This window comes from Crocodylus siamensis, chromosome 5, assembly GCF_052110815.1.
Source record: "Crocodylus siamensis isolate JL-2025a chromosome 5, ASM5211081v1, whole genome shotgun sequence".
Lineage (NCBI taxonomy): Eukaryota > Metazoa > Chordata > Crocodylia > Crocodylidae > Crocodylus > Crocodylus siamensis.
This window is the reverse complement of record NC_143399.1, coordinates 135,277,893-135,292,317: the sequence shown is the minus strand read 5'-3', so window position 1 is coordinate 135,292,317 and position 14,425 is coordinate 135,277,893. Positions and strand designations below refer to the sequence as shown.

Here is a 14,425-nt window from a genome sequence, read left to right as displayed (position 1 = left end):
AAGAGCTAATAAACCTGGGATTACCTTATCAAGATTTGGAACAAATTTCTTTTTTTCCTACAGTATTTATGGAGCCCTTTCTAATTGTGATTATGTGCCTTGTGATTCTGTAATGCATTCAAATTACTGCCAAAGCTAAGTTAAAATTGATAGCTCTTAAATGTTTGAGGCTCTAAATAAATGTCATAGCTGTAATTCTTCAGGATGATTATATTCCCAAGCCTAATTTTTCTTCCTCACAGTAGGTTCACATTATAGGCTATTGTTATTACTATTTTACAGGAAATAGGCTTCAACTGACCGCTGCTCTTTGCTCTAATTTTAAGTGAAGTATGACTGTTTAAAAACAGTAGACAAAGAGCAAAGCAGTAATGCATGGGAAATTATGTGAGTATGAATGTCTTAGTTTTACTATTGCTATCTAAAGAATTTCAGTTCTGGAAGCAGTGGGGACAGCTTTCACATTCTGGAATCTCTTTCCTACCCAGCCAGAAGGGTTGTTGGATTCTCACTAGAACTGACTTCTCAGTGCATTTAATTCCTGCTACCCTTAAAAAAGAGTAGTCAAACCCAGGATGTCTCTGCACTAATTAAACAGCCCCCATCTTAGCTTTAAGAATGTTTTGATGAACTGCAGTTAAAGACATTCACCTTTGCAATTAAAATATAGTCCCAAAGTGTCAAAATCAGTGCTGATTTACAGTTTTATTTAAATGGTGCCTTAATCTGTCCCAAATGTTACAATATTCTTCTGTAGCTATTTTGCCCTTATTATCAGCTTTGAAATAGGGCAAACATATTACAAAATGGCTTAAAAAGAGCTTATTACACTATACAAACTTTCACCAAAAGTATAAGAATTTTTGTACGTTGGATCAAATGCTAGTGCTTGTGTACAGGAAGTGGTCTGGCTTTTGAGGATGTAGCAATTGGTAAAGAGACATAAAAAACGAAACAAAACAGCGCAAAACAGAGTTCATATTCTGTCAGAAGAATTCTAATGCGTATTCTTTTAAAATTCTCTTTATTCTTTTAAAATTTCCCAAATCCATAAAAGGCTCTGTCTTCCATTTAGAAAGACTTGGTCCTGGCTGAAAAGAGCTCACTGAAGCTAACATAAAGATTGCTGTTTATACCAACAGGGTGAGAGAGGTATTGATGGCATTGATGGCATCGATGGAGAGGAGGTAAACTTTAGTCATACTTACAGCATTCAAGTACTGAAGCTTATCTGAAAGAATAAACATTACATTTTTTTTTCTTTTTCTCGTTTGTTTGTGGATCTAGGGAGAACAAGGGTCTCCTGGACTGTCTGGAGAAAAGGGCAGCGCAGGGAGACGGGTAAACTGTGTTCAGTAGTAGTTAGTATTCAGGACTGATGAAAGCCATTGTCATCTTTCCAAAATTTAGTGCCATCTCTGTAATCTCTGAGATTTATTAATAGCTGTATGCTCTCTACTTATGAAATACATAACTTGTATCTGTGCAATGTCAATTACTTAAATAGAACTCTGGTACTTTATTGCAGGGAAGACCTGATCCTCTGAATTGAACTGTGCTATGGCTACTTTTGGTTTCTGCATCCTAATTGTTTGTGCCTCCTTCCTGATTTAAGGGTGGAAAAGGCTCCAGAGGAGAATCAGGGGAACGTGGAGAGCCTGGCCTAAGAGGAGACCACGTAAGTAAAACCTGTACCATCTCCCTTACATTTTGCTAGACTGAAAGACTCTCATTGATGTGAATAGCACGTTGTGTCCGGATTTGTCATGTGGTGTTCAGATTGTGTAATAGCCAGGGGCTTGGTGCCTGATATCTGTGGATGTTCAAAGATGCAAACAGATCTTGATACATTGACAGTGGCCAGGAGTACAGGCCCAGGGCCCCTTACTGATCCTTTTGCTTCTTTTTCCATGGCAACACAGATCTATCTGAATCATTTTGTCATGCAGCCCCTACTGATGGTTGAACTGAAACTCTCCCCTTTAAAAGGCTTTAAAAGAAACTCATGGACTGATTTCTAGAATAATGTAGTACTGTAGAGTTAGCTGGTTTTTTGGCTCCTCTTCCTGTTGCTGCTCCTCCCATTTACAGGCTCCTGCAGTCTCTGGGTAGCAGTCGTTGCTCTCCCCAGCACTATGGCTTTGGGTGTTTTCAGGTGCATTTTGTAGCCTTCCACTCCAGGCAACCGCAAGTTTCATGTGGCTCTGACTAGTATATAGTGTTCCTACAAGACTAATGTAAGTGTTAAGTCTTAGGTTCCCAGCTTAATCAGTGGGGATGCATCTCCACCTGCATTCCAAGACAACCTTTGCTCAGTCTTTCCTCATTTAGGAGGCTGTCCAAGCACCTCTTAGCACTTAACCTTTGCTTATACCACACACTGAGCTTCCAGTCTGTCAGCAGTTTCTAGCGTGTTGTGTCTCTTTGCCTTCTGTCCTGGTCCCTGGTCCTGGCTTCCAAACTTGGGTTTTTGACTTTGGATTGTCTTCTGGTTTGCTCCTACTGTTGGTTTGCCTCTCAGCCTTCTAATGTTGGCTCAGCTTGTCACTGGTTTCCAGTTTTTGGCTAAACACACTTAGCTTGAGACCTTGGCATCTAACCTTGGCCTCTTATTATAGGTGCTGACTTTTTGGTGGGCTTTGAGCCCCATGCATGCCCAGACGAGGCAGTGAATTACTTCAACCCAGCTTGCCCTCCACCTGTAAAGATTGGGTGCTTTTGGTGCTTTTATCTAACAGCTGATTTAATCAGCTTTAGCTAAAAGTACTTAGATCCCCACAGAAGCAGCTGATCTTTACAAACGCTGCAGAGCTGGGGTAAAGTAATGTGATGCTACTTTCAGTAAAGCACTTTTTTTTTTCTATGTCTGCAAGCAGCCATAGAGATCTAACATGTAAAGACAAAACAGCCATGGCTTGTGGGAACTGAGCCCCTGCTAATTTTTTTGGTGGGTGCTGGAGTCCCAGAGCACCCATGGAGTTGGCGCCTATGTCTCTTATCTTAGACTAGACTTTTGCTCCTTACCCTTGACCTTTTAACTACTCTAGAAGATTGTGATGACAGGAATACTGTGTCAGGAGTCCTAAAAACTCTGGGTGAAGTCAGTAAGAGTTTGGTCACATCACAGGGGCCAGAATTTCACTCCATTAGTTTAACTGCATTTTCTTCAGATCTGGTGATCCTTAACAAAATCCATTTTAGTATAACATTTTGCTCAAAATCATTCACCAGATACACTGGTATCCTGAGTAACTACATAACCAAAGAGTGAGAATGACCATGTAATCACAGACTTGAATTCACTGCCTATAAAGATATTTTCTTTCCATTGCTTTGCAAAAAACCTCTTTGTTTTTGTCTGTGGAATTGCAGATGTAAGAAGGCTTTTTGCCAACATTATATACTAAAGCAGTTCTTTAAAAATTGTTTTTATCAATTAAAAACATATTATATTGTTTTGTAATCCTGCTTGTTTTAGCTGGAATAGCAAAGGGAAAGTAATGGAAAATACTAAACTTCTGTTTGACTTTTCTAGGGGGATTCTGGAACTGACAATTTTATTCGTGGCCATAAGGGTGAAAAAGGAAAACCTGGGCAGCAGGTAAATGGACAGCTTTGAACTATTAAAGGCCACTATTGGCCTGCAGAAGAAGGAACTTGTGCATGCTACTGGGGGTTGAAGTCTCTTGTTTCTTTTGTTTTATAACTTCTGCTTGTAGCACCAGGTTCTGAGGCCCTTTTTATCACTGGCCATTCTCAGAAACCAATGAGAGAAGGGATCCTTGCAATGTTGGTCACATTGTGCCAAGACTGTAGCAACATTTGAACAAAAGGAAGATATGGTACAGTTTGTTTCCTCTTTTTACTACAGGAGACTTCTTAGTATAAATTGACACCACAAAATTAATTTCTTCTAGACTTACAACCATAGAATACTGGGGATTTCTTCAGCTACACTGCTGGACAAACATCTTGGGTGCTTTGAACGTCTATGCATTAGAATCCATCTAGTCCAACGCACTGCTAGAGGCAGGTTCATTCCTGTTCATCCCTGTCTGAACTATTTTAGACCCTGCCTCAAAATATGACACAATTTCTTCAGAACAGGATTAAGTCCCTTCTGATCTGTAGTTAAGAACTTGAATGTCTCCTTACCTACATTCTCAGGTTAAACTAAATTTGCTGGAAACTCTTTAGAACATGAACCTGAAACTTCCTTTATCTGAATGGGTGCCCTGACTTCTATGGCACCTTTAAGTGATGCTGTTGTTTGAATAGAAGGCCAAAGGAGCCCAGCCCATATTGCAATGGCTCTTGATAGCCAAAAAGTAAGGGAAGGTTTACTAAAGAGTTCTTGGATATTGAAATTATAAGACATAGTGGGGCTAGCATAATGTTATGATATCTGGTCACAGATTGAGAACTTCTAGTTCACTTTTGAGCATATACACATCCTTGGAGTAATCCAAAGCCCACTGAAGTCAATGGAAGAATTTTCATTGGACTTTATTGGGTCATGTCCAAGACCTAAAAAATGGCCATTTTTACATAATCATGGTTCAGGGAAGACCTGTATTTTAATAGTGTCTGGCAACAACGGTCTCTGCTTTCTATCTTTTTCCCAGAATCCTTTACATCTATTTCTCAGAAAAATGGAGGAAAAAACTTTTCAAAGTTACTGTCATAACATGTCATAACTGGTAGGACCTCAAAATAATCATGTTCCCTCTGGTTACATACTCTTAATTATAAATATTTTGTATAACACAAGGGTCAAACACCTATGTGGTACAACTGGTTACAGTGATATTGCTTAGAAAAAGAGATGTTCTAGGAAAAGGATCAAAAGACGGCTGTAAAAACAAAATGTACAATTACTCATGTCTTGAGTTACAGGAAAGGACTGTGATATTTAGATTAGCTCATTTTCTTTTTGTTTTACAGGGAGAACCAGGAACAGATGGAGCACAAGGAGGGCTGGGACCAAAGGGCTCTGATGTAAGATTATTACTAGAGTGTGGGGGTAGTTGATCTATAGTTCAGGATACAACAATGTTTCCATTGCTAAACCTAATTTTATTTATGTGAAGCTGACAAGTTTATTTAGTTCACTTGAGATTGAGAAGTGTGCAAAGATTGAAGGCAAGCTTGCTGCATAGGAATGTAGGGCTGGAAGGGGCTTCTCAAGGTCATCTAGTACAGCGCCCTACTCAAGGCAGGATCACCCTGACTAAATTATCCCAGCCAAGTGTCGGTCCAACCTGTTCTTAAATTTTTAAGGATGGAGATTCCACAGTTTCTTGAGGTAGCCTGTTTGAGTGCTTGACCACCCTCATAGTCAGAAAATTCCTCCTAATAGTCTACCTAAATTGCTGGCAGCTTGAGGTAGTTCTGTCTTGTACAGTCATGGAGAAAAGCCCATCTCCATCCTTGCTTTTCAGGTATTTGAAGATTGTCATTAAATGCCCTCTCAGTTTTCTTTTCTCTAAACTAAATAAACCGTAGTTCTTTAAGCCTTTCCTCCATATGACTACATTGCTGTAGTTGTCCAGAAAATCAAGGTGTTGGGCTCCTAAGACTCATTGGCTGTTGACTTGCATCTCCTAATCCAGACAGATGAAGCCCCAAATGGTTTCCAGTGACATTTAGTATGGTCTCCGGTGATATCCACTATCTAAAGTGACAAGAGTAGAGCTGTCCTTTGCGTAACCTTAGCAGTGAGAACATTGTCCTGCTGAAGATGGTTCAAGCATCTTCATGTCACATTTCCTATCATCTGAATGACTGTGTTTTGTTAACTTTAATACTTTTGTAATTTTATTAATGTGAATTCTCAAACTTGACTTCACCTTAATCTAGTTTTTGTCTGAAGGTAGGTATTTTTGTTGTTTGACCTAGGGCTGTTCTTTTTTTTCATGGCTAGGTCTATAGTTTTGGTTGTAATTTGTCTTGCCTTTCATTTGTAGGGTGAAAGAGGTCGAAGAGGTGCTCAAGGCTTACAGGTCAGTGACCATTACCAGTACATGCTATTTGCACTTTATTTTTATACCATTACATCTCAAGCCTGACCTTCTGCCAACAGGCCTGGATAAATCATTTGCACCAATATGATTTATGTAGATTTTGTGTGTGAATGGAAACTACTGGAATACGAAGTGAACAGACATGCATCTGCTTTGAGGGAGCTGCTCGCAGTAGGCACTATAACAACACCTTGCCACTAGGTGGTGGAGAAGCTACAGACAGCCTGTTTTCCTGGAAAAAAATATTTCTGTTTCCATCCAGAGAGCCAATATCTTAACTGGTACCACTTACCCTTGGATAGTTTTATTCCTGATTATCTCCCTAGGTATTTCTGCACTGGATTTATTTAAAGTTACCTTTTAAGTAAGTTATGTAGAAATTTATACAATCCGTCTGCTCCTTTTTAACACTAGTGTAAAGTCTGGTTAGACTGATGTAAATGTGCCAGGGCCCTGAGAAGGGAAATATCAGTGCGAATAGATCCTCACCACTTGCATTTTATAAGTCTGTTTCAAATCTAGTCAGCTTTTGGGTCCCAGAAAACACCTGGCCAGAAGCCCTCTTGAAGTGGACACTAGAAGTATAAAGGACACTCGTAATTTTCACTAATATAAAAGTCAGCTTCCAGCGATTTTTGCTGGTTCATAGGTGACATATTGGGGGGAAGGGGTATGTGCCACCTCAGACTTCTGTGGTGGTTCATGGAGTATGTCTGGGGGTCTACAAAAGGTAGCTGTGCTGCTGCTGCTCCAGTTTCCCCTGTTGGCAGAGGCTGGGTGAGCGACAGCAGTAGGCATTCCAGCATCAGCAGGCAGAGCCTGTTGCAGCTCCTCCTATGGCGAGCAGCTGTTGGAGCACCAGCAGCAGAGCATGGCTGGGTAGCAGCAGCTCATCTTGTCCCCTGTTGCTCCCCCAGGTGGGATCCAGCAGTGCTGCAGGAGAAAGAGAGAGATTTGGAGGGGTCTGTGCTTCTATTTCCCAGTTTTACCAGAATTGTGTCTCTTCTCCCTTTCTCCCCCTTCACCATGCATGGTTACAATCTCTTATGTTTGGTTTATGTAAACCAGAATAAACTGACATAAACTAAGATTGGAAAAAAAAAAAAAAAGCATCTGGGCTTCATTCTTGGAGCACAAGGCTGAAGCATCTCAGATTTTTCTTCCTAAGCTATATAAGCACACACATCTAAGTAACATGATTCCATTACATGGAGGTATAAGCAAGGAATCATCTTTTTAACCTCCAAATCCTTAAGAAAGCTCTGTTATCACATGACGATAACAGAAGACAGGGTTTGGTTACATTTCGCATACTGTCTGACAGCCTCACATAAATTTATGTTTAGGTAAGCTCAGGTTTTAGGAATGAATTCTGCATGGGAAGTTTCAGTTAGAATGGATGAACAGCTTCTAGTTCATATTGCAAATTTAGCGAATGGCTTGTTACACCCAAGTCACAGGGCTTTAAGAAATGTGGCTATAGAAAGCCTCAGAACTTACTCTGAGGCTTCTGAAAACTTTTCAAGCATTCTAAAAATAAATTATTTGGGAATGGCAGGGGCTAATAACTGAGCAGAAAGAAGGCTTGCTGATAGGGATTTGCTATTTTAAGCCTCCTTGGCTAGGGATTGATATTCAAAATGCATGAGCCTGAATTGATTCCATCTTTGCAGGTTAGTCTAACCTGGGTAGGCTGAACCACTTTGTAACCACATAGACATCCCCTCTGAACTGAAAAAATGCAGGCACATGCCTGCAGTAGCTCAGGCTAGTAGCCAGGAGGTGCTAGAGCAGCCCTACTTTCCCTTTCATAGTGCTGAGGGGGGAGGGGGCATGACTAGGCCTGGGCAGGATGCTTTGATCTCCTCCCCACTCCTGAGCAGCCTAGCAGGGAATGTTTATCACCCTTAACTCTGCTTGTCAACCCATTAAGAAAACAAAGCCTCTTTCCATTAGTTCAAGCTCTTCTTAAATATCTTTTCCAAAGAAGGACATTACCAGCCACCTGTTGATTAGCTCTAAAAAGCTTGTCTGCCTTCATTGTCTCCCAGAGCATGGACTGTACCCAGCATGTGGTCTAACTAATGCTGAGAGGTATAAGGCAGAGGGGTGGGGAGAATAATCCATGCTTAGCAGGGAGAAGCCAGGCGGATGCCTGCAGTCTCTGCTGGACCTCCAGCAAGGGAGCAGAGGGGAGTGGGGAATTCCTGCTTAGCAGGGAGTGCTGGGTGGGTGGGGAGCAGCCTTCAATCTCTGCTGGAGCTGCAGCTAGGAAGCAGAGGGGAGGGGCCAGTCCTGCTGTGGAGCAGAGAGCCCCACCCAGCCCAGAGAGCATGCTGGGATGCTGGGGGAGTCTGGCTTATCTTAAACCAGCAAGGGGTCCAGGCCAGAGATTGCATAAACTGGTTTGAGCCAAATCAGTTGAGTCTGATACTACATTCAACCAGGTTTATCTCAAACTGGTTTCAGCCATTTTCAAGCTGGTTATGTGCACATCTGTTCTGTTACAGGTTTAAACCAGTTTCTGATTACTTAAACCAGTTTGTGTGTAATATCTGTCCTTATCCCTTAAATCCAGTGCAAAACACTAATAGAGCACTGTAAGCAGCCCAACTACAGTAGGCAAAGTAAACATTGAGATGGGTATCATTTCTAGCTTTGTAATTCTGTCTAGCATAGAAAACAAAACTAGATCTGCTTCCACTCGAGGGAGCTGCTTGTGGAACATATGCAGATAACAGAAGGGATTGCAGCTGGCCCAGGAAAAGAAATTTCAGGGGCTGTAACACTGATGGTCCCTTGTTTGCCAATATTAGATGGGCAGCTGAGATGGGTCAGTTTTAAATAAAGCTGTCTCAGAAAAAGAGCATGAGCTGACTTCATGTTAGAATCACAAAATCCATTCAAAGCTATTAAAAGATTAGCCTTCTCTGTACCTTAGAGAAGACTGAATCCTAGGACATATTGGAAAATTAATTCCCAAACTGTTGAATGTGGGTCTCCAAGGCAAGACTATGCATCCAGAACGTTGTTGCAGGACTCCATATGTGGGAATATGTTGACTGCATGTCAGAACGTGCTACTGACTGGAAGCACCAGGAATGAATTGCAGCTTGGAAGAAATAATCTCATTGCTGTTGATAGCTGCTCAGTCTGGTTATATCCAGACCTACCCCTTGGCAAGCAAACAAACACTTTGAAGATGGATGTAATTGGTGAGAACATCTCTGCTTCTCTATCAATATTTCGGGTGATGCATTTGGCAAAGAATTGTTTGTCTAAACAGTGTAGTTATATAAAACCTAAAAGCAGATCCAAGAAAGATATAGCAGAAGTAATGTTAATTTCCAGATGTTATTTTTAACAGTAGGCATATGTTCCCTCCTCAGATAAAGGGCATGCATCTATCATTATATTTACAAACTATGTACCTATATACTCTGCTTGTAGGCTATTTTGCTTTCAACTATGTAGGTTATTTGTTTTTCAGGGTAAGGACTGTGTATTATTCTATATGGTGCCTACCACAGGAAGACTTTGTTCCTAGTTGACCTGAAGGTGCTACTTTTACATCCATAGTACACTACTATGGTGCTACTTTTACATCCGCTAGGATGTGATGTGTCCATGGCAATATCCATACTTGAACAAAATGTGTTAAAAAAGGAAATGGAGGGGCCGTGATGAGACTGCCTTTTATATCAACTCTTTTTTCAGCCACCCTGTCTTTGATTGCAACATTCCTAGTCACTCTTTGTCCTTTTAACATATCCTCCACTAATTGCTGCCTCATTCTGAGCTGTAGTGAGGTAACGTGGGTTTGTGACCTCGCTGCCTATCTGACTACAATGCAGTGTCTAGTGGGAAGTGACTGCTCCAGTTTAATGGACAGCAATCCCCCACACGGTTTTACTCACATCCCTACTTTTTCTCTCATGGGTACAGAGAGAAAAATCTAAAAACCTTTCCCTCAGGAGCTCTGTGGAAACCCCTTGACCTCCACTTCATTCCAAGCTGTCACCTTTGCTCACTATGTAAGGTCTACAAGACAGCTGAGATCCCTAAAGGATTGGTCAGTAGTTTAGAATAAGCAGGATGCAGCTTGCTTTGGCTTCTCTTTCCCTTCAGAATTCCCCTTCTCCTGGGTAGACTGGGGAATGTCATAGGAGCTGGTTTGTGGTCACTGTACACCAGTTGAGAACTCCCCTACATCAGCAATTTAGACCCACCTCCATTTCTAGTACCGTCAAAATTGAACTTGACTGTCTGGGTCTTTGTGTACCTCTTTCATTTCCATGGTTTACTTGTTCATTACAACCAATTTTCTGATTTTTGGTGCCTCTCTACTCTTCTTTTAACTTTCTATACTCTTTAAGCATATAGGCCTCTCTCATTGTTGTCACTTGTCTTTGGTGTTGCTCCTGTCATTGCTACTTCTGGGATTTATTTTATTTCTTGTTTTCCCTTTGCATATCCACCCAAGCTTCTCTTACTTCGTCTTTGAAACTAACTAAAAATCCACTGAAGGTCAGTGGTAGTCTTTTCAATTCACTTCAGTGGACTTTGAGTCAGGTTTCAGTTTTTAAATGACTAGGCTTAAGCCAGGCCACAGGAATTACTACATGTGGTCATTAGATAAGCTTTTACTCAGTTGGTACCAAAGAGACAAGACTGTAAAGTAATTTCCTCTTCAAAAAAGTTTGGATTTTAAACTGTATCTTGAGGAGATTTTTACCACACCTTCAACTCTCCTATGAAATGTGCATTTTCATTTCTACCTAGGAGAACTTTTACAATTTTTTCTCCTATGCCTGAAGAAGAGTGGTTGTGCCTGGAAGTTTGCAAATAAAGAGAGTTTTTTTTTTTTTGCAGAAATTTAGTTGGTCTAATAAAAGATATCACCTCTACCATGAGTTCTCATTCTTTTTGTCTCTAGACCAATATGGCTACAACCGGGGTATCTGACAAACTATCTTGTGCATTTTTAATGGATATATTTCAGTAAATGATTTGAAAGAATCTGAATATTTTAGAGTTGTCCTCTGCTTTTGCTACTTCAAGTGCATTTTTTTAAATGTTATGAAAGACCATATTTTTAAAAATTTAAATACTAATCAGTACTGCTGCCTTTCAGTTTCCTTTTTTAAATTGCTGCTTTCTGGTTTAAAAAACCCCTTTCTTAGAAAGTTCCATCTTTTTGTGGTGGCTTTTTTGTTGGTCACTGATGGAATTACAAAAGACTCTTCATATTTTTCTCTAAGGTGTCAGCCAAAAAGTAGTAATTAGATGATTTCTGTAGTTAACCAGACAAGGGCACCTGTACACACGATAGGTTTTAATTCTCATTTAATTAAATAGGTTTATAAAAATTAAACTTGTTTATTTTGGAGTGTCGCATCTGTGTTTACACGCGTTAGGTTTTCAAACGAATTAAGTCTTGAAGCATTGCATCTGTGTTTACACGCACTAGATTTTCAAATGAATTAAGGCAGGTGCCTGGACGGTGCTGCAGGAGAATGGGAACAGTCCAGCACTGGCCCCCCTAGCCTGGGGCCCCCACCCACCCTATACCCATGTCCTATCACACAGCTGTGGAAGCAGGGAGCCAGCAAACCACACAAGGAAAAAAACCCAGAAATGAAAGCAATTTAAAAACGAAAGTAATTTGAAGGGGTGAACTACAAAAAAAAGTTGCAGTACCATCTGGCAGACAAAGAGGCTCATTACATGTCTTTGAGTGCTTATGTATTTGCACACAACGCTTTAATTCCCAGTGAGCCAAATTAAACTACATCTGAGGAGTTTTAGTTTAATGCACAAGAAAGACTTTTAAAGTATTGGGAAATCCCACTTGTGCAAACAGAGATGCAATTGCAGTGCATAAAAGGGCAAAAATGCTGTGTATGTGAGCCCTTAAACATTATGGATCTGAGAATATGGGCATGGTTGCCCATCTGACTATACTATCCATTATGGAGACACTAAAGACCATTAAGGTTCAGAAATTTTTATACAGGAAAACATTTAATTTTCTTTATAAAATGGTAGACTGCAGAATGGAGAAGTTGTCTTTTACCTCATAGGCAATGTGTAGCAGGATCACAGGTTAGGGCATGTGTCCCCCTGAGATTTGGTTGCTGCCACTGGTGTCTGCAGATGGTCGCTGCTTGCCACCCACCTCCACCTTTCACCACCAACAGTGATGTCCACCTGCAGGCAGTCCCCACTTAGCCCAGCCTTGCTGCCAACGTCACCTTGGCTGCCTGTGGGCAGTCCCCGCTTGCTGCTGCCATGCCCCTGCGGCTGACACTGCCACCTGTGGGCGGTCGCCATGCCCCTCTGCCTCAGGAGGCATGAGTCATTCATGTTCCATCCCCTTGCTAATCTAATGCTTCCTAATTGCATGACTTTCCCTTTTCAGAGATACAGGGAAGGAAATGGTGCCCACAGCAACCAAGAACTTTCTACACACTTTCAGTTAATTACTTCTTACTTACAGCTCTATCTTCTAAGGTTCTCTCCAGGAGTCAGTGCCCATACTCAGAGTTCTGCCTGGCTAAATAGTCTGTTCAGTGGAGAAACATAAAGGGGTGATGGTGAGGATGAAAGCCTTTCTACCCCACCAAAGCACAGAGCAATGATGGAGGTGCTCCTTGACGACTACTACTGCAGCTTCAGGGCAGTGTAATTTTGCAATGCTTCATTTGCATTCCTCTGCACTGGGAAAGTTTCTGAGGAGCTCTGTGTAGTCATAGCTGCACTACTGTGGTGTCTTCTGATACTACCTGTGTGCTGCATACTTGTATTGGGGCACAGATCTACAGCATACATGTTATAAAGCCTCTGTTCAAGTCTCGCCACATTCTGTATGCACCTGCACGGCAAACAACTGCATGAGTTCTGTTGCATTATATTCTTTCAGTGGCAGCTGTATGAAATGTGTGGTGTCAAATTTCTCTTAGATGCGGTAGCCAGGTGACTAAAGCCTCCTTTATAAAGACACATGTCAATGTTTTGTGCTAATCCTGCTGGCTTATATCCCTTGGTATATCACAAAGCACTCAGGGCCAGTAATAAAATCAGCTGACTTTAGACTGCAAACAATAGAGTAAGACTGACCTCACTAATATCCATACAACTCTGCTACTTGCAGTAGCTTATGGAAAGTACTAAAATGACAACTAGAGCTAAATGTGTATGGGGGAGGGAAAAAAATGCTTCACAATCACACCAGAACATACCACTTCACCATTTTCTCCAGATAATTTTTTTTGTAGCTTCATGGCAAATTGTGGTCTACATTTTATGAAAAAAAGGATCTTTTCAAAAGAATTCTGTTTATGATGACTTTTTGGTTAAAAACAAATATAAAGGGAGCCATACTAAAATATCATAGACATTGTTAACCAATGGGCAGATCAAACAATTATTTTAATACCTAACAAAGTGTGTTGCAAATGTGAACACAACTAATTCTGTGTAAATTGCAAAGAAAAAGTGGTAAGGAATAAAAAATGAGATGTAAAAGAAAAGCAGGAGAACTAGTAAGGGGAGAAGAATGGGTTATCTCTAGGCCTAATCCAGAGTCCACTGAAGTCAGTGGAAAGACTCCCACCGGTTTCAGTGGGCTTTGGAATAGGTTTATAGATGCTAGGGTCGGAAGGGACCTCTACAGATCATTGAGCCTGACTCCCCTGCCTGGGCAGGAAAGGGTGCTGGGGTCAGATGACCCTAGCCAGATGCCTATCCAGCCTTCTCTTAAAGACCCCAAGGTAGGGGAGAGCACCACCTCCCTTGGAAACCCATTCCAGATTTTGGCCACCCTTACCGTGACCATGGACCAGTGTGCCTCAGATAAGATCCCAAATGCTCTGATCCAAATTCTTGTTTGTTTAAATATGTAGGTGACAATATTGTCTAAATGACAATTTCATATGAGGGTGCTTCTGTTAAGACATTGTCTGCTTTTCTATAGCTAGCATTGTAACAGATGTCAAGTGTTGCAGTGCTGTTATTTGGCTACCACTGGACTCATCAAATCCATGTAATGTCTTTATTCCATTTGATATCTTTCCCAGTCCTTTCGTGCAGGCAGAGTTTCTTATAGTTGGACAGTAAAATTATTTTGAATCCAACTCTCCCTAAGAGAGGTTTCTCCAGAATCACCAATTTCCAGAGAATCCCGGACATCATCCACAACTCCAACGTGTTCTGAAACATCTTAGTGCTAAACCGGACCTTTTATCAGTCCAACAGAGAAGGAAAGTAAAAAGATATTTCTTCAGGGTATCAGCTGAATTGACTGTTTTGAAGATGGCCACTTTGTGTGTTTTTTAGCTGGTGATCTTAAAACTGGACAACTTAATTTGCCCATTTGACATGTAGTTTTTTTCTAGTGATGA

At 41.0% G+C, this 14,425-nt stretch overlaps 1 protein-coding gene across 1 annotated transcript in view; it reads left to right on the top strand.

Moving 5' to 3' along the window:
• Positions 1 to 14,425, top strand: part of LOC149864634 (collagen alpha-6(VI) chain-like) — a 96,292-nt gene that overhangs the window by 58,535 nt on the left and 23,332 nt on the right. The window contains exons 17-22 of the mRNA XM_090049797.1: positions 1,143 to 1,187; positions 1,288 to 1,341; positions 1,616 to 1,678; positions 3,536 to 3,601; positions 4,945 to 4,998; positions 5,967 to 6,002. Of these exons, the coding sequence (XP_089905923.1) occupies positions 1,143 to 1,187; positions 1,288 to 1,341; positions 1,616 to 1,678; positions 3,536 to 3,601; positions 4,945 to 4,998; positions 5,967 to 6,002 (318 nt within the window). The remainder of the gene's footprint in view (positions 1 to 1,142; positions 1,188 to 1,287; positions 1,342 to 1,615; positions 1,679 to 3,535; positions 3,602 to 4,944; positions 4,999 to 5,966; positions 6,003 to 14,425) is intronic.